This window comes from Coturnix japonica, chromosome 4 (assembly GCF_054131305.1).
Source record: "Coturnix japonica strain WE chromosome 4, WE-NBRP24, whole genome shotgun sequence".
Classification (NCBI taxonomy): Eukaryota; Metazoa; Chordata; class Aves; order Galliformes; family Phasianidae; genus Coturnix; species Coturnix japonica.
In genome coordinates this window covers 35,561,640-35,586,498 of record NC_140666.1, presented here as the reverse complement: position 1 = coordinate 35,586,498, position 24,859 = coordinate 35,561,640, and the positions used below count along the sequence as shown (strand labels likewise).

The 24,859-nt window shown below is 44.9% G+C and overlaps 2 protein-coding genes and 2 long non-coding RNA genes across 5 annotated transcripts; 1 reads left to right on the top strand and 3 right to left on the bottom strand.

Annotated features, from left to right (window-relative positions):
* Window positions 1–506: 506 nt before the first annotated feature.
* Window positions 507–5,854, top strand: LOC107313168 (uncharacterized). Of its 2 annotated transcripts, XR_014945766.1 has the most exons (4): window positions 728–1,251; window positions 2,413–2,627; window positions 2,736–3,212; window positions 5,288–5,854. It is a non-coding gene; the product is annotated as an uncharacterized LOC107313168 (long non-coding RNA). The 2 variants fall into 2 exon arrangements; XR_014945765.1 differs by lacking the exon at window positions 2,413–2,627 and having other exon boundaries at window positions 507–1,251.
* LOC107313170 (uncharacterized) lies at window positions 3,804–12,940 on the bottom strand. Its single transcript, XM_085546486.1, has 2 exons — window positions 12,812–12,940; window positions 3,804–4,358 (listed from the first exon to the last, which is right to left on the bottom strand). Exon 2 carries the CDS (start codon window positions 4,288–4,290, stop codon window positions 3,844–3,846), a length of 447 nt encoding a protein of 148 aa, XP_085402612.1. The 5' UTR covers window positions 4,291–4,358; window positions 12,812–12,940; the 3' UTR covers window positions 3,804–3,843.
* A 2,984-nt stretch (window positions 12,941–15,924) lies between these two features.
* Window positions 15,925–22,899, bottom strand: LOC146761028 (uncharacterized). The gene is made up of 2 exons (XM_085546474.1): window positions 19,360–22,899; window positions 15,925–18,874 (listed from the first exon to the last, which is right to left on the bottom strand). Exon 1 carries the CDS (start codon window positions 22,160–22,162, stop codon window positions 20,633–20,635), a length of 1,530 nt encoding a protein of 509 aa, XP_085402600.1. The 5' UTR covers window positions 22,163–22,899; the 3' UTR covers window positions 15,925–18,874; window positions 19,360–20,632.
* Window positions 15,925–23,176, bottom strand: LOC146761027 (uncharacterized). The gene is made up of 2 exons (XR_014945767.1): window positions 22,898–23,176; window positions 15,925–17,319 (listed from the first exon to the last, which is right to left on the bottom strand). It is a non-coding gene; the product is annotated as an uncharacterized LOC146761027 (long non-coding RNA).
* Between the last annotated feature and the right edge of the window lie 1,683 nt (window positions 23,177–24,859).

Genomic DNA, 24,859 nt, shown 5'->3' with positions numbered 1-24,859 from the left:
TTTTTTCTTTTTTTTTAAGAGGAAAAAAAAAGAAAAAAAAAACTTTCTTATTTCAAGTAACACAAAATTGCTTTATCTGGCATAGCCAAAAAAAAAAAAAAAAAAAAAGATTCCCCAGTTTTTCGTTAGAAAAACAATGCAGTCTAGTACTGACCTTAAGCTATCAAAAAAAAGCCGTATATGAGCCCTCAAGCCTCTGGCATTTGAATCTAATCAGGGCCATAGACCTTTAAATGCCTGAAAATTGGGTGTGAAAGTGGCCTAAGGAGCTTCAAGTCGCCAGTCTCTCCGAGCGCTTTTAGAGGCTTTATGATGCTTTTGATTAAAATACTGGTTGTTGTAATTAATGGACAGGATCATCTCAGAGGTTTTCCATCAGGCAGCTCTCCACTAATTCTAAGAGGAAAATACAACAGCAAATCAAGTCCATGAATCAAAGAAACCTGCAGTGTACTTGCTTCCCTCCTGTAAGTGTTTGAAGTATGTGAGTCAGCGTCCTGTTTGCTGTTCATAAACATCAGGAGGTTCTAATTGACTTGCTAAACTGTCTTAAGTAATTCACAGTTTGTTATTTCTTTAAACAAGTCTTTATTTTAAATCCCCTTTCCTGAAAGGCTGTTCATGCTGGGAGGGATGCTGCAGGCTCGCTTTATTTCCCCGGGGGGAGGAGGGCTGCCCGGCGCCTCCCTGCGAGCAGTGATTGTCGGAGGAGTCAGCCAGCCCAGCCACATGCGTGATAGAGAGCAGACAGCATGGGGCTGGCTGACTGTTTTCAAAGCGTTTTTGTACCTCAGGTTACTTGTGCGGCTGGTGCCTGGGGAGTTCAGCGAAAACCAGGCTGTGTTTGTTCCCTGCTTTGCTTGTGATATGCGATTTATGAAAGCCAGACGGATGACTCCACGCTCTGCAAGTTGTTGTGGGGATGGGAGCTGCTGACAGAAGAGCAGCCGTTACAGAAAACGCTGAGTTAAGAAGATTCAGACGCAAACTAGATTGATTCTCCCCTCCCCTGCTTTTGTTTATTTTTACTGCGTCGGTGGGACGCGTTCAAGGAGAGCCGGCCGTATCACTCGGAAATGAAGGAGATAAACTTTTAACTGTTGGATTTCTTCAGGCTGAGCGACTCGAGTAGCTGAACAGAGAGAGAGGATTGAAGAGAGATTCCTGTAGGTGTGCTGTTTTGAATGTCTTTGCCAACGTCAGCGTAAAATACTGCAGAAATCACAGCGGTCCTTTCCCAGTCTATACTTCGTAAGTTAAGTTACCCTTTTACACTTGTCTCTAACTGTCCTTGTGCTCTCGGGTGCTTTGGGAGAGTAGAGGTTGTAGGGGTTGGGCAGCGAGCCCTTGCCAGGAGCTTTGCTGTGTGGAGTAGTGTGCGCTTTGAGTTCACATCTCTTCCTGCACCCAGGGTAGTAGTGGTGGAGGCTGAGTGCTTTGATGCCACCTTGCCTTGGCAGTCATGCTGGTGCGACTTTGGGTAGCTGTCAGAACCTGTAAAGCTTTTTAGAGCATATGCGGGAATTTGTTTGAGTGGCAAATGCAATAGCAAGTGTTTTGATTGAACTGTGTGTCGAGCTTGCCTTAAGTGCCAGTGGATTTGTTACCTGGCTAACAGTTCTGTGTCCAGCTCTTGTGATATGGTCATCAGCAGCTCTTTCCCTAAAAGTCCACACTTCTGCTCATACAAGAACTGAACCAGAATTGGCCAGTGACACGAATGAGAGCTTCTGGGTAATGTGTATGTTTGATGCCTTTATTGTGTTAGGTGAGTGGGTTTGGGTCTTAACTATCTGTCTTCTATGTGGAAGTTATTTTCTAACAAGAGTTCAGTGGAATCTTGATTTTGAGGCAGGGTATGAGACAAGCATTGTGCATGGTCTGATGGCACGTGTGGATGCGGTCTGTGTTTTGCTACATCCAGCAGTATGCACAGGGTTTAGGAAGTTAGGTCCTATCTGGACAAAGATGATGATACTGCTGGGGGATGTCCCAGACTCATGATAGTACTTTTTCTCTGGCAATCTCACCAGGAAATTTAGAGAATTAAATGAACTGAAAAGATCTGGGTGTTCTAATTCAAAGGAAAAAGTGATGTATGTTACTACATCAAATCTGAAACTTAATCATCTGCATAAAATATGAATATGCAGATTTAGAGAGATGTAATATTGTGTCTAGACACGTCAATTTATACAAAAAGGTGCAGTGTATGATAATGCTGAGAGAGCCAAATGTGGAAAAAATGGGTCAGTTGGCAGGTATATTGTGTCATCAAAATTAAATGTGCCTGAGGATACACGTATAGCTGGTTTGAACTACTTGTTTATATATAGCAGCAAACACATCTTTATTCCAAATAGTAAATTCCAGTTCACACTGTTCTGTTGTTGTTCTTCCCTCTTTGGATAGGCATTTGGAACTGGAGCATTAACTCTTTTAACTCCCTGTGCACAACATGATGTTATGATGTGGAATACCAATAACCCAAAATCATAAAACTGTGAAAGTAATGTACAGTGGTTCAGTTATTTGAAAAGATGATCTGTTTATTGGAAGGAACTGGCATTCCCCCTTTTTCTGACTCCCCTAGGCCTATCTCAAACTAATTGGCACAACCCAAGAAGGTAAGTAGTGTTTCAAAGTATGATATTAAACCATTTACCATTTTTTGACATCTGCTCATCAACAGGGAATAATAAAATATGTGTTTCATATGGAGTTTCTTTTTGCAGAGTTGTGAGTATCCAGATGCCTGGTACACAGATGGGTCCAGCAGAGGAAATCCAAGTTAATGGCATCTCATCCCTCAGCTGAAATCATCTGGTTTGAAGAGAGGCATGGACAGGGTCGCCAGTGAGCTGAATTATGAGCACGGTGGTTAGTTATATCCCAAGAGGCTCACACTTTGGATTGCATGGTGGGCCACTCAGGACTGGACTACCCATGCCCAAGCAATCTGGAGCAGAGACGTGTGGATTGATATATGAAATGTGGATTCTTCATTTCTTTGTGAGGAGAACAGAAGCGACACACTGTCTTTTCAGACTGTGGCTTGGTGGGCTCTCCCCTACTGGAATGGAAGGAAGGGAAATTGAGAACATCGCCATACTGGCTTTCTCAGTATCAAAACAAAAGGAGGAATGTGAAGGAGTAGAAACTTGCAATAACTGGTCCAGGGGAGGAGGCAGTTGATGGAACTTCATCAAGAGGTATCTTATATTCATTGAATGTACTCTAATTAGATCATTGTTCCAGATGAACTTTGTGTATGAGTGCTTGTGAGTGACCATCTTGGTAAGCAATATTTTAAAAGGTTTAGAATGTGGTGAATGAGAACCTTCCAGCAGGTACCCCATCCCAAACTCCTGCTATGAATGCGTTCATTGCCCAGAGGGACCTTAATAAATTCAAGAGGTGGGCCCTTCCTTGTGAACCTAATGAGGTTCAACAAAGCAAAGTGTAAGGTTTTGCACTTGAGTTGAGGTAATCCCAGATACATATACAAACTGGGAGAATTCCTAGAGAGTAGACCCGCTGAGAAGGACTAAAGGGTCCTGGTTGATGAAAGACTTACATGAGCCAGCAGTGTGTGCTTGCAGCCCAGAAGGCCCCTGGTATCCTGGGCTGTATCAGAAGAGGGCTGGCCATCAGGGAGAGGGAGGTGTTTGTCCCCCTCTATTCTGCCTTCCTGGGGCCCCAGCTGGAGCACCTGCCAGCAGCAGGGGAATTGGAACTTGGTGATTCCAAGGCTCATTCCAAACTAAGCCATTCTATGATACAACAAAGATAATTCAGTACAGTTATAGAAACAAAGAGATGCTGAAAATTTAATGGAAAGCATCAGGAGGTGTACTCTATTTCAGTGAGAGCCAGGTGGCATACTCTAGTCCAAAGAGGGCTAGGCAGTGCAGTGTATTCTGAAGAGAACCAGGTAGCAAGGTATATTACAAAGACAGCCGCGTGGCATGGTATGTTCCAAAGAGTGCCAGCTGGTGTGTATGCCAAGTGAGCCAGGCGACGTGGTATGCTCCAAAGCGAGCCAGGCGCAGCGGTATGGCCCAAAGAGAGCCACGCAGCCTGGTTTATTCTAAAAAGAGCCAGGTGCCTTGGTATATTGCAGATGGAGGCAGGTGGCATGGTATATTCCGCAGAAGACACAGGTGGCATAGTATGTTCCATACAAGAGACAGGTGGTGGTGTAGAGCCCATAGAAGTGCCAGGCGGCGTAGTGTCTTCTGTAGAAATGGCAGGTGACTCAGTATGTTCCAAAGAAGAGGCAGGCAGCATCGCATATACCACAGAAGGGGCAGGAAGCCTAGTACTTTCTGTATAAATGGCAGGTGGTGTGCCATGTTCTGTAAAAGAAACAGGTGGCATAGAATATTCCAAAGCAGATGAAGGTGACATAGTATATTCAAAGGCAGACGCAGGTGGTGTAGCATATTCAAAAGCAGATGCAGGTGGCATAGCGTGTTCCAAAGAAGCAGCAGGCTGAAGAGTAGTTTCCAAAAGGAGGCAGGCAGTGTAGTAGATTGCAGGAAGAGGCAGGTGGAGTAGTAGATTCCAAAAGAGAGGCAGGCAGCATAGAATAGTCCCAGAAGGAGGCAGATGGCACAGTATATTCCCAGAAAGAGGCAGGCGGTGCAGTATATTCCAAAAAAGAGGCAGAGAGAATAGTAGATCAAAAGAGCCAGTTGCCAGGAAGAGGCAGGCAACGTAGTAGATTCCAAGAAGAGGAGGAAGGCAGTGTAGTAGATTCCAAGAAGAGGCAGGTAGCTTAGTAGATTTCTAGAAGAGCCGGGTGGCAGGCAGCAGCCCTGTCACAGTAGCAAGTGTTGCTTGAGCATCTACCATGTCACTGCTATGTCTCTATGTTCACGTAATAGGCAGTAGTATTGGAATAGAGCACTGCTCAGGGCAGCTGCCCATCAGAGAACCAAACCTAGATGCCCCTTCCCAGTGTTTGTTTGCATAAACACAAAGAAATAAAGCGAGAAGGGCCTTTTTAGGCCCAAATGCTGTATCACTTATCCAATGGTGAAAAATCATACTCTGATACAGCTCTTATAAGGGAGGGAGCTGGGGGAAGTACATTAGTTACATTTACATCAAGGTGAGAAAAAGAGACCTTGAGACCATTTGGACTTAAAATTGAGCAAGATCTTGGATAAATATTTGGGGCTTCCTTCAAAATTGTCATCCCAGAAAGGGGATGGTGTTTTGTGCTTGCTCTTCAACCATGCCCTATGCTTCTGCAATACACCATGATCCCTTCCAATTTCAGGTTTTACTGGAGGGGTTACTTTCTATGTTAAGAAACGACCTGACATCACAGAGATGATGTGTACCACCTTGGTCTCTAATGGCCAGGCCTAAGAAGAACCTTGTTTTGCATTACAGCCTCTTTCCTACATACACAGACGCTCAGAGCAGCAGAGGCTGGGCCCCAGTGGCTCTATGCTGCTCAGCACCGTAGCACCCTTTGCTCTCTCAGGTGGGATGAGGGAGAGAACTAGAAACAAAATAGAACCCACAGGCTGAGCTATGAACTATTTACCACAACAGAAGAGGAAGATGGTGGCAAAAACATTACTCACCAGTCACTAACCCATTTACAGCCATAAATACTGCTGATCAAGGCCCAGAACTGGCACAAAGTCTAACCAGCAGCTCTAACTTCAAGGCACCAGCTCCGACTGCAAAGCAAAAGCTCCAATTGCCAACCAACTGGATTCAGCATTATGCCACCTGTAGGATGTCACAAACTACATCTCGGATGGAAAAAGGTCAAAGAGGGTTCAAATGTGACTACCCATGCAAAATGTATTAAATGTACTTTTTTGAAACAGTACTGAGTATAGATTGTATGTTTTTCTAGTTGTGTGTGTGTGTGTGTGTGTAGAGAGAGAGAGAGAGAGTGTATATATAGTTACATATAGAGAGTACATAGAGTATATACATATATATACTCTCTATACTAGTATACACTATATAGTGTGTGTATATATACTGTGTGTGTATATATACACAGTATATATAGTGTATATATGTATACACACTATATTATATATATATATATATACGCTGTGTGTGTGTGTGTTTGAAAAGAGGATCTGTTGATCCTTTTGGAAGGAACTGGCATTTCTTTTTCCCCCTCTTTCTGACTCCCCTAAGCTTATCTCAAACCAGTTGGCATGATCCAAGGAAGTAAGTAGAGCGTTTCAAAATATGACATTAAATCATTTACCAGGTTAAGTGGTTATGATAGACAAACATTGACTTTTTAATTGGATCACTTTTCTCGATGGAAAAATACTTGTATATTTGTTTATCTATTTCACCTTTCTTTGGTAGTCTTGTTTAGGCAAGTCTTTACATCTTTATTATTTAAATACTGTGTCATGAATCAGTCCCTCCAACCTGGTAAGTAATTTAGATGACAAGTTTACGGTCTGTTTTTTGTTACTTGTTAGAACATTGATTAGAAAAAAGGTAATAGAAGTACGTGAATTCAGCAATGCGATTAGTGACTGACTCCAATGTTTAGCCTTCCTGGGGATTTGAAAATCGCTGGAGATACTGATGAATCACTTGCACAATGAATAGCTTTCCAAAACTGAATAAAAATTTATCAAAAGCAGTCCTGATCAAAAACCACATCAGTGCTCTGCGCTTAACTTAGGAATGGCTCGTGAAGTTCTACCTCTATGCAATCATATATTGTGAAATGTGGAAACAAAAAGAAAAAAAAAAATGTATTAGCCTCCCTCAATCCATTACTATCATAGAATGCCTTGGGTTGTAGAGGACCTTAAAGATCATGGTTTAAAGCCATCCCACCTTGTCCTATCACTGTCAGACTGTAGCAGAAATGCCAAGTCATGGCCTGAAGCAGTGATTGAGCACCTGATGGAAGGCAGGGCCAACCCAGGGTAGCTCAGGTGCATGCAATATACCTGAATGATCAGAAGGGGTGGAGCCAGGATCCACCCCTTCCCAGACCTCATTTAAGGGTTGGCAGTGGAGGCGAGAGTAATCTGTATGGGGATCCCTACCTATCTGAGATCTTCTGAGGGTAAGCATTTATTTTTTTTCCTTCATTTCTTTATCGACAGCTACTGCATTTAGGCTTGTTCTCATTTGCTGCAGCTGAAGACTTTGCTACTCTGTTATTATTGCTGTGCTCTCTATCACATTACAGCATTACACAGACCATGTAAAAAGTTGATCCTCTTCCTGTTTAAAAGCTCCCTTAAGAGTGTTAGGAGGCAGCAGTGAGGCCTTTTCTTCTCCAAGATAAACTGAATTTCATCAACTTTTATTTTTAAGAGATGTACTGCAGCCATTTGATCTTCTTCATGGCCTTCTTCTGCACCCATTCACTCCACCAGCTCTAAGTATTTCTCATGCTGAGGGCACAGGACTACAGGTGTGGCCTTGTAAGGGCAGAGGGGACCTTACAGAGAACCTGTTTCATTCAATGTCAAGTCCTGACAGATAAGTATAGTGTTACCTGATCCCTTTGTGGAGAGAGCTGCTTCAAACATGCTTTGCATTTTATAGGGATTCTGTGCATACTTCAGTGCCTCTTTAAGATTAGACTTCAAAGCATAAGAATTGTTCTCTGAAGGTGAATGCTTTTGCCTCTTGGCTGAAATTCCAAGTGATGAGGGATTCTTCTGGACAGGGATCATTTTGATCTTTAGCTTGAGGGATAAACTGGCTAATACAGTAATTCAGTGTTTAGAAGCCCAAGTTCAAAGTTCTTGCCCTATCTTTTGCAAAACTGGAAGATGGACACAGAGGTTTGCATTGAGATAAAGTGTACTTGTTTAAGCACACCACTGAAACAGCTTTATTTCCTTTTTTTCTTAGAAGATTTTTTATTTTCTTATTTGTTATTGTTATCAATTGAATTAGTTCACTGGATTAAGGATATGGCAATTAAGTTTGATTTAAGAGTTAGATAATTGCTTTGTCATGGTATCAAGCAAATTTTTTCTGCAACTTCTCCAAGTAAAACCTCAGATTTTACCTCCTCTCTCAGCATAAATGATTGAGGGTTCAGCGAGTCACACTTTTCTGTTTGATCATCTTATTTTACGAGCTAATGAGATCCTTTATTTTCCTTGGAATTCATTTAACCAGTTATTGGTAGGCTTGTGAAGTTTACAAGATCTTGTCCCTTGGGAAATGCATGTAAAAGGATAAGCAATGCTGCTTCTCTCTGGGAAGCAGTTCTGCCTGACTTCTCCAAGGCTGCTGTGTCTAGGTAGTCTAAATGTCTTTTATTATAAGCAGTAAGATTTGCAAGACTGTATCTGAAGCCCTTCTCTTTCCTTCTTTTTCCTGCTTCTATCACTGTTTTCTGTTGTGTATAGTGCTTAAGAACCTATGAACTGTTGTATTTGGTAAAGAAATTTAAAAGACCTATTATTGTCCTTGGCTGGTTTTGTTTTTTGTTTTTTTTTTTTCCTTATTTAAAAATCCCTGTAGTTCAACATTCACTGTGAAGGTCTGTGGGGAGGGATTTATCTTCTCAGCTTGGTAAGCCAATTTGATGTGGAGGTGAGATTACTATGCATGTAATTATCACACATATTGAAGAAGGTCAGAGGTTCCTCATGCCTTGTGCAATTAGGGATCAGTGTTCAGTATTAGCAAGGAAGGATCAGAGGTCAGATCTTTGAAACTGCTCACAGTAAGATGCTGATCATTTTCACCAAGCAGGTTTGCTGATGACAGTAAGTCAGGAGGATCTTTTGACTCCTCAGGGGTAGAAGTGCTTTGCATAGAGATCTTGTTACAGTAGTAGGCTGTTAAATCACCAACCACCTGATGTTTGATGAGTTTCTGCACCAGGGATAGGCCAGTGCTGGTCATATACACAGACTGGAGGATTAGAGGCTGGTGAGCTGCCCCCTGGGATGGCATCTGGGAGTGTGGTTGATGGCAAGTTGAATTCATGTCAGCAGTGTGCCCTGGCAGCCAAGAGGGCCAACTGCACCCTGGGGTGCATTGAGCCTGGCCATACTAGATGAGCTCTACAGCCTCACTTTGAGTGCTGTTTTAATACCACAGTATTAAAATAAAAAACAAAATAAATTAAAAAAACACTTTTAGAAAGTGTCCAAAGGAGGACTAAAACTCTCTTTCCATACCTACCTGAAAGGAGGCTGCAATGAGGTAAAGGTCAGCTTCTTTTTCCAAGTAGCTTAGTGATAGGGAACAGCCTTAGATTATGACAGAGGAGGTTCATGTTGAGCATTAGGAAAAAGTTATTCTCTGAAAGAATGGTGATGCATTGGAACAGGCTGCCTGGGGAGCTGGAGGGGTCACTGCCCCTGGAGGTGCTCATAAAAAGGATAGGTGTTTGGACTGTTTCACAGGCGACTTGGTGTGGCAGTGAGGTTGTGTCACAGGCACAGGTAAATCTAGGTGCTGTACTTGTGAGTTTGCCACATGCTAGGGTTGGTCCTCACTCTCAGGATCATGGTCTTGTGGATCAGGGTCATACAACATTCCCACCACAACCATTTCCCTCAGGTACTGGATACCTTTTTCGATGGTATCCCACTTAATAATCTGAGGCTTCAAAGCATCCTTGAAGGGGTACCTTTCCCTCACAGCTGTTAGGTCAGTCCCAGAGGGTGGCAGCTTCATCCAAACATCTGCTAATCCCTCTGTCAATAGCTGGGTCTCTGGCAATGCTTCCTAGCTGGCAAGAACAGCAGCAGCAATCTAAGGAGGAAAACTTATTTTACTAAATATGATATTGGACTACAAGATAACACAATACAATACAATATGATTGAGGCTAAATAAATCGAACAAAACAGAGAGAGAGAGTCCCCGAAAAGGCCTACTGTGAACACGAGGCAACACGGCTAGAACACTTCCCACTCTCCAGCCTGGGAGTGAGATTATATATGTCCCCCTCCTGTGACTTATCTCTGGCCACGAAGTCCTCTGGGATACATAGCTTTCTTCTAAGAGCTGAGTATTCAGGACGTTGTTATTCCACAGAACTGGAGTATGAACCTTTTAATGATCCATACTGCACATGATGTTATGATGTGGAATATTGACAGCAACACTACAACACCATGACAGGTTGATGGTTGGGTTAGATGATCTTAGCGACCTTTTCCAACCACCTTTGTGCTTCTGTGATACAAGATATAATAAATCTTGTCCAGCAGCCCTCTACATGCTGCTCAGGTCCCACAGTTCATTCAGCCCAAAGCAGAGGAGGCCGAGGGAAGGCTTCACACTGGCTTACAGCTCCTCACAAAGGAAGTGGTGGGCAGCACTGGACTCTGCTCTCCAGTGGCCATGACAGAACCTGAAGAAAAGCATAGAGCTGTGTCAGGGGATGGTCAGGTGGGAGTTGCAAAAAGTTTCTTCCCAGATGGAGATGGGCCCTGGAACAGTCATGGCTCCAGTTTGACTGAGTTCAAGTGTTTGGACACCAACTCCTAGCTCTGCATGAGACCACCCAAAATTTGAAGGTCCATTCCAACCCTACCTGCTTTATGATTCTATAAACAAAATAAACATGCACTTCATTGAGTTCACAATTTTTTTTTATGAAAACTTTCCTCTCAAAGCTCAGTAACAATTTTTTTTTCCCCCAGAGAGTTGTCTAAAATGTATGTGTTCTATTTATCATGAGGAGTGACATGTTAATTGCCTGCAGCTATCGTGAACTAATGAGCAAAATAACCTAATCACTTCAACAAGAGTTTCAATCAGTTAAGTCATTAGGGAAGCAGTATCACAGCTAAGTAAACTAACTCCATCTTCTATCCCAAATTGTCTGGCTGAATGAGATATTAACTAATTAACAGTGAAGCAAATTAGTAATTATCTCTTATATAGAAATACAATACACTATATGCAAACATTTAACACAGAGGCAGAATCCAAATGCAGTTCCCTTTCTTTTATTAAAAAGGTAAATACAGAAGGGAACATCTTTGCGTTGTTTGCATTACAGTTTGGTCTCAGTTTGGGATGAAAGTTCACAGGAACTGACTTACTGAGAACTGACCTAAAGGGTTCCCTTGAGAAGCACTAATTTGAGTTACCTACCTAGAAACCAGAGATAATTCTCAGTGAGCTTACCTTAAAAAAGGAAACCGGTTTTGTTAAACAGCTGATACCGGACAGTTTCATTCAGTGAGTAAAGCAAGTCTTATGTAGTTTTGAAGTAGATAATCTGTAAAATCATTTGTTATTGATGTAAGTCTTCCTGTTTTGTTGAGTTTGGTTTTTTTTTGTTGTTGTTTTTTGTGTTTTTTTTTTTAAACAAAAACACACAACACTAAATTTATGATTGCAAAAGGGTGAATTTTTCTCCCCTTTCTTGTCCCGAGACAAACAAGCTAGGGTCAGTAGCAAGAGAATAAGTACTAAGTGCAGAACTAACCAGCACAGCCTCTTTTTTTTCCTGTGGAAAGCCAGGATTTGTTTTGTTGTTTCAAGCTGAAGACAGAAAGGTCTCCACCACAGAAACTTCAGCTAACAACATCTAGCTGTTCCATTTTAGTACAGATCCTTAGGAATAGCAGTTCTTACACCTAACAGAGCATTTCTGCCTTTGGTAGAAACAGTCTTTCTACAGTTCAGGATATTTCACAAGAGGCATCATCTTAAATACTATGACTAAGACTTCATCCATGCAAAGAGATAGACAAATGTAGAAAACCATGCAGAGCCAAAAAAAAAAAAAAAAAAAAAAAAAAGTGATTTGGCCTCACAGACCTCTTGAGAGGATGTTTCATAGGCACTGCCATTTTTTATTCATCTATTAGACTGCTTTGCCAGCTACTCATGGGAAAAGTTGCAGAGAGCAGCTCTTTTTTTTTGGGGGGAGACTTTACTCCTCGCTAACCATCTCAGTCTACTTAAACTATTGATATTGTAAAGCACCCATAGAATACACAGGATGCCTATTCAGACACACACTGCAGGTGCATTTCACAGACTGAGTTATTTCAAAAAGAGTTCACCTGAAGTTTGAAATAAACTCTCCTCCTTCAGAGCACAGAACCCAGCTTCTCTCCACCCAAATACCTCCATTCCAGCCCAGGACCACAATCACCACCCTAAAGTAGGTAGAAAACACAGAAGACACTCCAGCTCTGAGGGAGGACCGCCCCCCCCCCCAGCTACCCACACTCAAGCCAAAGAAACATCAAAGACTGACCATCCTCCTGCCCCCTCACTCACCCCCAAAAAATAATCTCTTTGAGATAGTACAAAAACAGGAAACAGCCCCCCCACAAAAAAAAATACAAAAAACACCATAACAAAAACACAGGTCATACTCCCTCAAAGCTAAAATAGACCAAGCCACCACACCTTGAAGCTTCAAAGCTATCAGCACCCAACTCACCCATCTCTACAGCCACTCTTTCAACAACCACTGACCTCCAAGCCAAAGAAATTAAGCAGACACAAATCCAGAGTCCACAGCTTTAAACCACCACCACCAAGGGTAGAAAACCAACTTGCCACAGAACATACAATAACACAGACCACAAAGGCAAGGAAACCAAGCTGGCACATAAACCAGAGTCAGACTCCTGCACAGCAACCCAGCTCTACATCCACACAAGCCCCAGATTAAAACAACCAACACAAACTTAACAAAATCAAGCTGCAACACAACCCACCATCCACACATGACACTACTTCATCCAGCACTTCAAAGGGAACAAAAATAAATAGGGTTCTAGGGAGTATGAAACAGACACCAACCACAAGACCACCTACAGGGCACACCACAACATCCCATGCCTACCTGTAGAAGCAGCAGAACCAACATCTACAGTGTCCAGCACTGAAGCTCCCAACCCAGGATCATGACCTTTTTCTTGGGACACCAGCTGCACTGGGACTGCAGGGAAGCAAACAGTTCTGGAGCATTGGACCTCACCTACAAAGACAACAAAAGTACCCTTGTTACAGAAAACAGCACTAGGACCCCAAACTCTGGCAGAGAAGAGCTGCCAGAGCCCCACCACCACTGCATGTGACACATCCCACACCTCTTGCTCTGTCAACTCCATTCCTCCAGGAGAATACCTGCCTGAAAGGAAAGCACACCATCACCCTTAAACAAGAGGCTTTTTTTTCCCCCTTGGCACCCAGTTCCATCCATAAACTTCATCCCAGGGGTAGCACACACAGGTCAGGGACAAAAGGACACAGCTCACCTCACTCCACAAGAGGCACCACAGTTGCTTGCTAAGATCCTCAATCCAGCCCTGAAACTGTAGGAAGAGCTCCATGAACATCCTCCGGGGGCCACCAGGGTGGGAGACTCCACACACAGGTTGTTCAGTCACCTTTCTGGGGATGGATGTGAGGCCAACTGGCCTAGAGTTGCACAGTCTATCCTTGCCCCTTCTGAAGACTGCAGTGATGTTGGCTGTATTCCAGTTCTCAGGCATCTTTCCTACAAAAAAGATCATAGACAATGTGATAGAGAGCTATTTGGGAATCACCTCTGCCAGCTCCCTCAGTACTCACAGGCATATTCCATTAGGGCTCAGTTGTCCTTCCTCAAAGACTCCTTCCTCTGGGATTCCCAAGGAGCAATCTCAGCAGCAACCACTGAAGTAAAAAATGCATTTGGCTGCTCCTCTTTCTCACATCCTGCTCCCCAGGCCCTCACCTTGTAAAGCAGAGGCCCATGTGTTTCCTAATCTCCTTTTTGCTGTTGAGAAACATTCAAATTCCTGTTAGCCCTGATCCCCCTCCCAAAGGGGGCACTAAGTGAGCCTTAGCCTTCCTCATCCCATCTCTACATTCTCCCCTTAAGAGTTTATCTGCAAGCTCCTCGTTCACCCCGCAGGTCTCCTGTCATTCTGCTCAGCTTCGTACCCTTTGGAATGCACTGCTCCTGAGCATGGAGGATGTAACACTCCAGTATCAACAACTGCTCATGGGACCCCTTCCAATGCTCTGACAATGGAGACACCTCCACATGGGTCCTTTAAGAGGACAAAGATGTCTCCCTCAAAGCCCAGTATTTCAATCCTAGTTATTGCTCTGCATCTTCCACACGAGATCCTGAACTCTGCCGCACTTGAGGCCGCCCCTAGTCTTTACATCCCCAACAGGGAGGGCAAGCTCCAGAAGCACCCCTCTCCTCATGGTGGATGAAGGAGCCTCTTTCAGACATTTTACCTTCAACACACTGCAGGAGCCTTCTGGAACACACACACCTGGCAGACTTGCTTACCTGACTGCTGACATAGTGGTTTGAGTCTACCATGAGCACTAACCCCAGGGCCGTGCTCGGTCTCAAGGCAGGTGGGCAGCAGCCTCCTGGCAGACCTTCTCAAAAGCCATGTGGCAGTGACCCTACACAAGCCCTAAAAAGCAAGAACTTACTTAGGGACTCTCAACTCTCACCAGTTCAGGCTAACAAGAAGCCCTGCTGCAGCCCTCATTCAGCCTGCAATAGGAGAACACCGATGTTTCAGCAGCCCTTTGTGTTATTTCTTACTCCCAGCAGCACCAAGGCTGGAGGAATAGGGTCTCACCCCACTCACACCCACCAGTGACAACAGGAAGAATTGAAGCACCCACTGAAGAACCCTTTGGGGCTGAGAGCACCCAGGGCTGTGATTGGATTCGGGGAACTGAGCAGCACCCCCCCAAAAAATGCAATGGGAGCCGGGCAACAACACTATACCGGCTCCAAACAGCCAGGGCAGCCTGGCAATAGCACCTACAAAGAGCAGGGTGACAGCCCGGCAGGCTCCTGCTGCAGACGGGGAGCCCATAACAGCTCCCGAGCACTCCACGACCCCACTGCTAGAAGTGCTCACCGGTTTGCTCTCATCCTTACCACGAGAGGGCTCACAGCAGCCTGAAACAACACAACAGAGAACATTAAACAAAACCCCAAAGTTCCGTTTCAAAAGCAGACCCTCACGCAGCTTTTCAACCCCCACAGCGCCAGGACAGGACAAAGGAACCAAGCCCACTCCTGCAGGCTAAGAACCTCCAGGTTGCTCCTAGCAGCCTCCGGCGGAGCTTAAGAGGCTTTGGGGCGGGCCGTGCCCTGGGCTCCCGACTGGGTGCAGCTGTGGGTGGATGGCCGGGACCATGAGGTACCTGGGAGTCATTGCCTCGTTGGAGCAGCCGGGGCTCGTTAGGGCCCTGACAGTTACACACGTGGGCTCTAGAGCTTAAATTACACTTTAAATTGAAGTTTGTAATGCACTTCTCAGCAGTTTCCTCAGAAGCTTGGAAAGGTGAATGAATTGCAGAATCATAGGTGTCAGAAGGGACCTCTGGGGATCATCACGTCCGACCTCCCTGCTGAGGTGGGCTCCCTACAGCAGCTCACACTGACAGGCATCCTGGTGGATTCTGGATATCCCCAGAGAACAAAACTCCATAAGAGTCTGGGCAGCTGTCTGTAATGAAGGCACATCTGCTTCTGGAGGCTACACAAATGGAACCTACAGCGTTCGGTTTTATCTTTTTCCCACATACATTTCAAAACAATACAGTAAATGACATGAAGTAGGCAATGAGTGATAAAGAAATATGGAAGGTATTTCCAGGCTATGTAAATGCCTCGCTACTGCTATGTTTGGGAGCTGTGAAAGGTGCTTTAGTCCAGTGAGAAAAGAATAGAGAGTAGATCAGAAAAGAGGCAAGTGAAGTGATGACATTTGGATCATTTGGTTTTGAATAAAACAGTGTAAAGAAAAGTTATCTTGTTGTTTACTCAAGTGCTTTCTAACCAAGATGTTTGCCTTTTTAGGCCAGGTGTCAGTGAAGTTTTGCTTTCTTTAGTAATCACTTCTTTTTTACTCTTTGTCATTGAATAATAGCTAATCATAATTGTATATTCTCTATCCAGACTGCTCTGGAATCAAACTCTATAGCCTGTTAGGATATAAAGCAGGTATGATTTAATAAAGAGATGTGCACACAGCCCTGGTGCAAGCAGTTAACACTCCAAACTTGCTCACCATGAGGAAAAAGCGTGTTACAGATATAGGCCATACTAATACATAATCAGTAGTCTCCCCCCACCCCGTGTTTGGTTACATATTCATTACATTCCCCACGACCCCATTGGCAAAACAGTGCCCCCCTCCCCCCAAGTCCTTGTTTTGAGATGAAGATTCCTCTCCTGCTGTGAGAGCTCCTGGTTTCTTCTGGTGTTTTCTTCTTCTGTTCAGAGCAGCAGCTGTGGAGCAAGATAAACAGCAATACCTCCTCTTGGATTGCTCGTAATGTATCTGTTGTGGCATTTTCCTCTATTTCTAAGGTTGCAAAAATATTCACAATTGCCTTTTCTAGCTGAGCTACTCCTAGAGCTGGGATAACGACTCTCAGGAAGCTATGGAATCCTGTATTGTACCTAGCTAGAGGGTTGTACGTGTGCCTAGTCTGAATCCAGGGGTTCTCAAAAGCCCTCCTGGCATTTCTTCATGCACTGTGGTCTGAGGTACCAAATAACCCACAGTGCATGTCCCTGTCCAATTTAAGGACAATGCTTTCTGTGCCTGCCCGTCCCCACATAACCACCAGAATCACAGAATTGTAGGGGTTGGAAGGGTACCAGTACCCATGCAGTAATTTACATGGCTTGGGTATTTTTTCATGGTGGGTAAATGATGTACCCATCCCTACAATTCCGAGTATGTTCTCATCTGAGACCAATTGTGCTGCCTCATCTGTTCTCCTTCACCTTGAGTCCATCTTCCAATTTCACCTATCCCTGATACTACCTCAGAGTTCCCATATTCCCAGTGCACCCTATGCCCATTAAGTTTTGTCATTCCCCTCCCACCTCATCTTTACTATCAGTCTTTCTATCTACAAAGATTGACCTAGTAGAGTCTATGACTAGCAGATCAAATTTAGGACCCTTCTGTGACTTATCTTCTATACCAAATTTACATCTCCCATGTTCCACCCAGCTTGGAATTATCCAATTTAGTGCCACTATCCCATACACCAGCACCCTTCCCTCTCCTCCAGGGGGGGCCATGCATATCCAGCAAGATTTATTAAGGGCCTGGCCAAATTTCTCAGTCATTCTCAAGTAGCTGTTCTCATGCCAGGCTATGACTGTTGCTATGGTCATGCTGTCACCAAACATTTATATGTGCTTTTGGATCCTGATCTTCAGTGGTCCTTCCTCTTCTGCTGTCCCCCGTTGTCTAGGAGCTCTGCTCAGGTGGGTGTGGTATATCCATGGTGTCAGTCCTTCCACCTTCCTTGCAGTGTGGGTGGTCAGGAGCACTTGATAGGGTCTGTTCCACCTTGGTGAAGCTGAGAGGGATTTAACATAGACATAGTCGCCTGGTAATACATTATGCACTGGGCCATCCAGGCCCCGTGTTCTGGCATCCAGTACCGTTTTCTCAGTCTTCTTTAGCTGCTTTGTCAAGCTAACCGTATACTCAATACTTCCTTCCCCATGTGCATAGAAAATCCCATTAGTACAGTGTAAGGTCGTCCATCAAGAATCTCAGATGGGCTTAGTCCTTACTTGGTTCGGGGTTTTATATTAATTCTTTAGAGTGCAAGAAGCAATGCTTGTGGCCAAGGTATCCCAGCCACTCTGCCCAATTTTACTATCTGTAATTTGATCAGGTGATTCATTTTTTCCACCTGGCTGCTGGACTGCAGCCTGTAAGGAGTATGTAACTGCCAATCAATCCCCAATAATGTACTTACTTGTTGGACCACTTTGGCAACAAAACATGGGCCTTGGTCCAATGAAATTGCTGCAGGGACCCCGAACCTCAGAATGATTTCATGTAACAAAGACTTTGTTACCTCCCAAGCTTTATTAGTCCTACAGGGGTATACCTCTGGCCATCCCAAAAAGGTTTCTGTTGATACCAACATGTATCTGAACCCCCCCCTTTCTTGGGGATTCTGAAAAATCAATTTGCCACTGCTGTCCTGGATAATTCTCTTTCCTTATCTGTCCTAGTGAGATCTTACAGCCTGATTTAGGGTAATTTGGTAAACAAAACTTGCATTGTTGTGTCACCTGCTTAATTGTGGAGTAAAGTTCCAGGCAATTATCCTTTGGACCAAATATTTATACAGTGCCTCAGCTCCCCATTGAGTTTTTCTATGTTCAGCCATTATCACTGCCCATAGTATGGCTGTGGGAATAACTATTTTACCCTGTGGAGTAATGACCCATCCTCCCTCTCCCACCTGCCCTCCTAGATCTTCTATGAGATGTTTATCTTCCCTCGAGTACCTGGGCTCACTATCAATTTGGATTTTACCGCCTGGAATCAGAGAATGCAGTTCCACCAGATCCTCCTTTGCTGCTCTCTTGGCCTCTCGGTCTGCAAAAGCATTTCCTATTTCATCTGGTGTCTTGCCTTTCTGATGCACTCTGCAATGCATAATGGCCAGCTTTTGTGGCTGGTGTACTGCTTCTGGGAGCCTGAAAATCTTCTCAGCATGTTTAATGCCTTTTCCTCGTGTTGATAATAGTCCCCTCTCCTTCCATATTGCTCCGTGGGCATGTACCACACTAAAGGCATATTTGAATCAGTCCATACGTTGATCCCTTTTCCTTCTGCCAGCTCTAATTCTCGGGTTAGAGCTATAATCTTGGCCTTTTGTGCAGAGGTATTTGGGGTCAGGGCTTTTGGTTCTATTACCTTGCCTGTAGTTGTCACGGCGTAGCCCACTTTGCGTACCCCCTGCAGCACAAAGCTGGTACAGTCAGTTTACCAGGAATCCTCAGCATCCTCTAGTGGTTCCTCCTTCAGGTTCAGTCGGCTGCAATACACAGCGTCCATGGTCACCAGGCAGTCATGCAGTACTGGTTCTCCTGAGGTTCCACCGAGGAAGGCTGCTGGGTTGATAATGTTAGTTACTATCATTTCCACATCATCCCAATCCACTAGGATGGCTTGATACTTAAGGAGTCTCTGTGGTGAGAGCCAGTGCCTGTCCTTCACCTCTAGTACAGTTGAAACAGTATGAGATGTCAATACTGTGATTTTCTGGCCTGAAGTAAATTTAGTGCTTCCTGAGCATTTAACACCAGCACAGCTACTGCTCTCAAGCAGCTTGGCTACCCTTTGCTTACTTCGTCCAGTTGTTTGGAGAAGTAGGCTACTGCCCTTCACTAGGGCCCAAGTGCTGAGCCAGAGCTCCCAAGGCTATTCCCTGTTTTTCATATGAGAACAGCCGGAACGGTTTTGTTGTGCCTGGCAACCCTAAGGCAGGAGCCTGCACGAGCTCATGCTTTAACTGTTGGAAGGCTCTCCTGCTCTCCCCATCCCATGTGAGAGCATTGGGGTTAGTTTTTAAAAGCACGAAGAGTGGTGTTACCAGTAGTCCGTAGTTATGGATCCAGGAATGTGCGCAGCTCCTTTGCAGTCCGAGGCTCAGGGGTCTGATAGAAGGCTTCCTTCCTCGTTGTCCCCAGCATCCTCAATCCAGCTGTGATTTCATAGCCTAAATAGACTACCTGTTGTTCGGCCCCTTGGGATTTCTGCGGGGAGACTCCATACCCATTGAGCCCCAGAAAATTCAGCAGACTTACAGTCCATGTTACACATGCTTCTTCTGTCTCAATAGCTATCAATAGATCATCTACATACTGTAACAAAGCTCCTTTCCCCAAGGGGTGTTCCCATTGCTCCAAATCCTTGGCTAGCTGATTCACAAAGATATCCAGGCTGTTTTTAAATCCCTGGGGAAGCACTGTCCATGTCAGTCGCATTTTCCTTTGTGATTTGGGGTTTTCCCACTCAAATGCGAATAACAGCTGACTTTCAGGGTTCAGAGGCAGGCAGAAGAATGCATCCTTTAAGTCCAGTACGGTAAACTAAGCCAAGTCACTAGATAACTTTGTGAGCAATGCATATGGGATTGCTACCAGAGGATACAGATCCCCTACTATTTTATTAGTTGCTCTCAGATCCTGCACTATATGGTAGCTCCTGTCCAGTTTCTTAATCGGGAGTATTGGGGTGTTACATACGTTTAGATTCACACTCCACTATAACCTGTGTCTCATGAATTTATCAATTAACGGCTGCGCTCCTTCTCTATCTTCTGTCCTTCGGGGATATTGTTTAATTCACAGGGGTTGGGCTCTTGCTTTATTATAATTACAGTATGGAAGGGGGGCATTTTTTGCATGCCCCGAGATTTCAGTTGCCCATACCCCTGGACAGACCCGATTATTAATTTCCCGAGGCATCCCTGTATTCCCTGGGGTTGTTATCAATGGCAGACTAAATACCCCAATAAAAGAATCATCCTTTACTTTAAACTGCATCTTTCCTGCCTCGAATTTTATTCCTGCCCCCAATTGTTCTAACAAGTCCCGCCCTAAGAGGTGATGTGGTGAGTCGGGTAGGTGTAAGATGCAGTGTATCCCTACTTGTTTTCCCAATTTATATTTCAGAGGTTTGAGGAAGTAAAGCCTTTTCGGGTTGACCAGTGGCCCCTTTTACAGTCATAAATTCTTTACTTAATGGGGTTAATTCTTACTTAGAACTGAGCAGGCTGTACCAGTATCTATTAGAAACTCCACGCTCTGCTGTTTATTCCCTAGCTTTATCTTAACCATTGAATCTGCTAGGGTAGATTCGTCCTAGCAGTCCTTTTCCACCGGGGCTTGGATCTTATTCCATGCCCCCCCTTTTTCTCTCTGCTTTCTCAGCGGGCATTCATTTTTCCAATGCCCCCTTTTCCTGCAGAGGGCGCACTGATCCTTCTCCAGGGGCTTCCTCGCTTTGTTCATCCCACCCTTTCTTGTTTCTCTCGAAGTTTCCATCAACATCTTTCTGTCCTTTCTCTTATTTACCTCCTCCCGGTCACTAAACACGCTCCAAGCCTCCTCTAGCAAACTTTCCAAATTCCAACTATCAGGTGCTTCTAGTTTTAGCAGTTCTTTTCTTATATCCCCTGCAGACTGCCTTGTGAACAACGATACGAGCTGCTGTATGCCCTCTTCGGACCACGGGTCCTGGGAGGTGTGTTTTCTCATTGCATTCCTCAGTCTGTCCAGGAATTCTGAGGGAGATTCCTTAGAACCCTGTCTTACCTCAAAGAGACGAGACCAGTTTATTGTTTTAGGGATAGCTCTTTCCATTCCCTTCACTACCCATTCTCGGTACCTCTCCAAAAGCTCCCTTCCACGTGTTGTATTTGGGTCCCAGCGAGGATTTTGTAATGGGAAATGGTCTTTAATGTCTTTATTCGTTCCTTGCAAGCTGTCCTCTGTGAGGGTTTGTGCTGTTTTTAAGACTAATCGTTTCTCTGTTTCGGTCAGCTGATCTAACAGCAGCTGAATATCATCCCAGTCCGGATCATGTTGTCTAATTATAAACTGCAAATGTCTCGCTACCTTTAGTGGGTCGTCCCGGTAGTTTTTGCAAATCTCTCTCCAGGATTCTAAGTCAGGTAAAGAAAACGGGACTCTGACTAATATTATTCCACGTGGCCCCACCATCTCCCTCAGCGGGGCTATTACTAACGGCTGTTGCTGTTGCCTCAGGGTCTGTGAGGCTACAGGGGAGGCAGGAGGTGCCGAGGGCGCGGGAGGAGCAGGAGGATCAGGGGGCAAAGGAGAGTGCTCAAGAGGAGGCACCTCAGGGGATCTTTCTAGTGGGGTTTCTTCACCTATCGCCTCCGCTGCCCAGGGAGCCTGGAGGTGTTCCAGCATTTCTGCAGGCTCTCTGACCTTGCCTGCCTTTATGCACTGCTGCCCGATACTACAGGACGAGCAGCAGCGTTTTATCTTATTTTCCCCTGTCTCACGCCGCTCTTTCTCCACAGTTAATACAAATGGATCTTGCGGCGGCCCCATCCCACATTCTTTCTGCCACTCGGGATGGTTACGGAGGGTGAAAAACATATCTGCATATGCTGCCTCATCCCATTTACTCTCTCTTCTCAAAAAGAGCATAAGCTGTAACAGTGTGTTATAGTTTACAGTTCCATTCAGAGGCCACTTTTCCCCATCCTCCAACTTATACACCAGCCACCACTGATTGCAGTATTTAATCACTGTTTTCCGGCTCAGGGTTCCCCTTGGTTCCCCAGCAATATCTCGCCAATGTGCCAGTATACATCCCAAGGGTGAACGCTTAGGGACCTCCTTTCCCTGCGATCCCCCCATCTTAACTCAATCTATCAAATCTGATGAAACTTTACCACACTTAGACCACAGTACTATCTTACAATAGATGTAGCACTACCCCGACTTTAGTTGCGATTTACCTTTTCCCACCCCCTGTATGCACCTTATGATTATGTACTTTACAATGGCAACAAGACAAGAGCAAACACACACTGAAAAACAACGTATATGGCTTTTGCTGTGTCCGTCCCCAGCCGTTTCCCTGGTGGGAGGACGGAACCACGGGTCAGGACTCCGCACTGGCCCCGCAGCTGAGCCGCGTCTCACTCACACCACACACACTGACATTTGGAACAGAACCAGGGTATATAGCGTTTGTTGAGCTTAACCAGAATTTCAAGAGTAACAGTGTGAGCTGTTGACTTAAATCACAGTGCTGGTAACCTACAACAGATTGCAGAACCACATACAACACAACGTACAATACCAGTTATCCCAGCAAGGATTACCCAAATTACCCTTCAGGAAAATGCCCAGAGAGAGCAGCCGAGCTCTGTCCTACTACCAACCGCCCAGGGGTAAGCGATAGCTCTGTGACAGCTCTTTTCCACGCATACAACTTACTGGCCCCTTTGTAGAATTCCCCAAGCACTTTTCCTACCCCAGCCGGCAACCTAACCCGTGAGCTCACGTTTCCTGGGGGGAGCTTACATGCTCCTTCTCACCCTGCGCAGGACGTCTCCTCACGACTTACGGGTTCCCCGTTTCACATACCTGGTCCGCCGGCAGATGGTCCTTGTCTGTTCCCGCAGCGATCGGATGAGGAAGGGGAGTCCTTCCGAGAAATCTCGGGGCGCGCCGAAGGCGTCCCCCTACTCAGCTGGTCCTGCAGCCGAACAGAGGGGTCCCATCTGGGGTGCCAAAATGACGAGCGGAATCAAACTATATCCTGTTAGGATACAGGGCCGGTATGATTTCATAAAGAGATGCGCACACAGCCCTGGCGCAAGGGGTTAACACTCCAAACTTGCGCACCGTAAAGACAAAGTGTGTTACAGATATAGGCCGAACTAATACATAATCAGTAGTCTCCCCCCACCCCGTGTTTGGTTACATATTCATTACATTCCCCGCGACCCCATTGGTGAATGGGGTCTCCCTCTCCGTCCTTGCTTTGGGATGAAGATTCCCCTCCTGCTGTAAGAGCTCTTGTTTTTATCAGCTTTTGTCCTTGCGGGAGGAGCAGCCCCACATCGGCGTCATCTCGCCCTGTGAATATCTAATCACCTTTCTGCAGGCTGCCTTCGGGCTGCTCTCACACTCCTATCTTTATGGCCTTCTTCCCCTTGTTTTCCCAGACTTAGTGTCTGCAATTCCCCTTTTCTCTGCCCCCCTTAACACAAACTATCTGCAACTACCCTTTGTCTTGGTTTCTGTGAGGTCCCTTCCCCTTTCTCTAGCAAAGTGTTCCCTTTCTTTTATTATGGGGCCCTTTTTTCACCCTTCACTACAGATGCAGGTTTTCATCACCTTTTTTCAATTCAAACGAACAGTGAAGCAGGAAACAGATGCTCTGCTGGAATTCGGAATAAAGGGGGGCTAAAAGGAGGATAGTTAAAGGTAGTTTATAGAAAAATCATTTAGTTAGTTAGAATAACAAGTAAAGGAAACAGGGGGCCTGGGAGAGCTGGAAGGATGCAGATAAGGAGTGAGGGAAGACATCAGGCAAGGAGGAGAATAGATGTTGTAAATACCAGAAGAGGAGTTGCATCCCCCTGATAAGAACAAGAGGGGGTCTGCATGCTAAAGAACTATTGAATATGTATCAGAATTCCGAGAAATCATTGACTATGTATTAGATCTGTGTCATGATTTTAAAAGTCAGTGTGCAAATTTGGTGGAGCTATCCCCCTTGCACCCGGTGCTGGAATAAACATACCTGCTTTATAACCCATCTCTGGATTATAGAGTTTTATTCCTCAAGTCAGTTCCACTAAGAGCTTTGTTTAGCCTGCCGGGAGGCTATCAGTGGGTAGCTTCTTATACGTGAATGTGGGTTGCCCTCTAGTGTCCGAAAAAGCTTACTTAGAGCTGCACTGTGAGAACTGTGTCAGTGCAAATATTAACAGGTAAGAAGTACTGAAGCCCATGATAAATTAGTTGTAACAGTCCTGGAACCTGGCTGTCTGCAAGTGCAAAGGAAATACACTTCAACTTAGGTAATAACTGGCTTTAGTAATTTCAGACTGACTGAAAATACGTAAAGTGTATCAATCTGGTTTGCTGGAATCTGAAATCAGTGGCTGAGCTATATTGGATCCAGTTCAGAACCTCAGTGACTTCTTCAGCTTCAACACGGTGAACGTGTTAGCAGTGTGCCCAAAGAACAGCCCAGAGAGTGGGAGAGTGTTGTCAGGCTGCCTCCCCCTCTTCCTGTACAAATTCAAGGTTCTGGTATGTGAAGATAGGCATTAAGACCAGAGCGTTGGGTAGTTGGAGTCACCTTTCTACATTTCCACCAGAAAGAAACAGGCTCTTTTAGAACACAGGTTACCCAACCTACTTCAGAAAGCTGTGTTAAAAATTAATCTTATCACCAAGTATGTATTTCTGCCATCTAAGGAAGCTTCAGTGTCACTTACTTTTACGCTGTTACCAATGGTAAGCAAAAAGTCAGTGTGATTTTGTTCCTGTCTTGCTGTTCATTCATTCCCAAGTGAAATGCCTGGCATTACC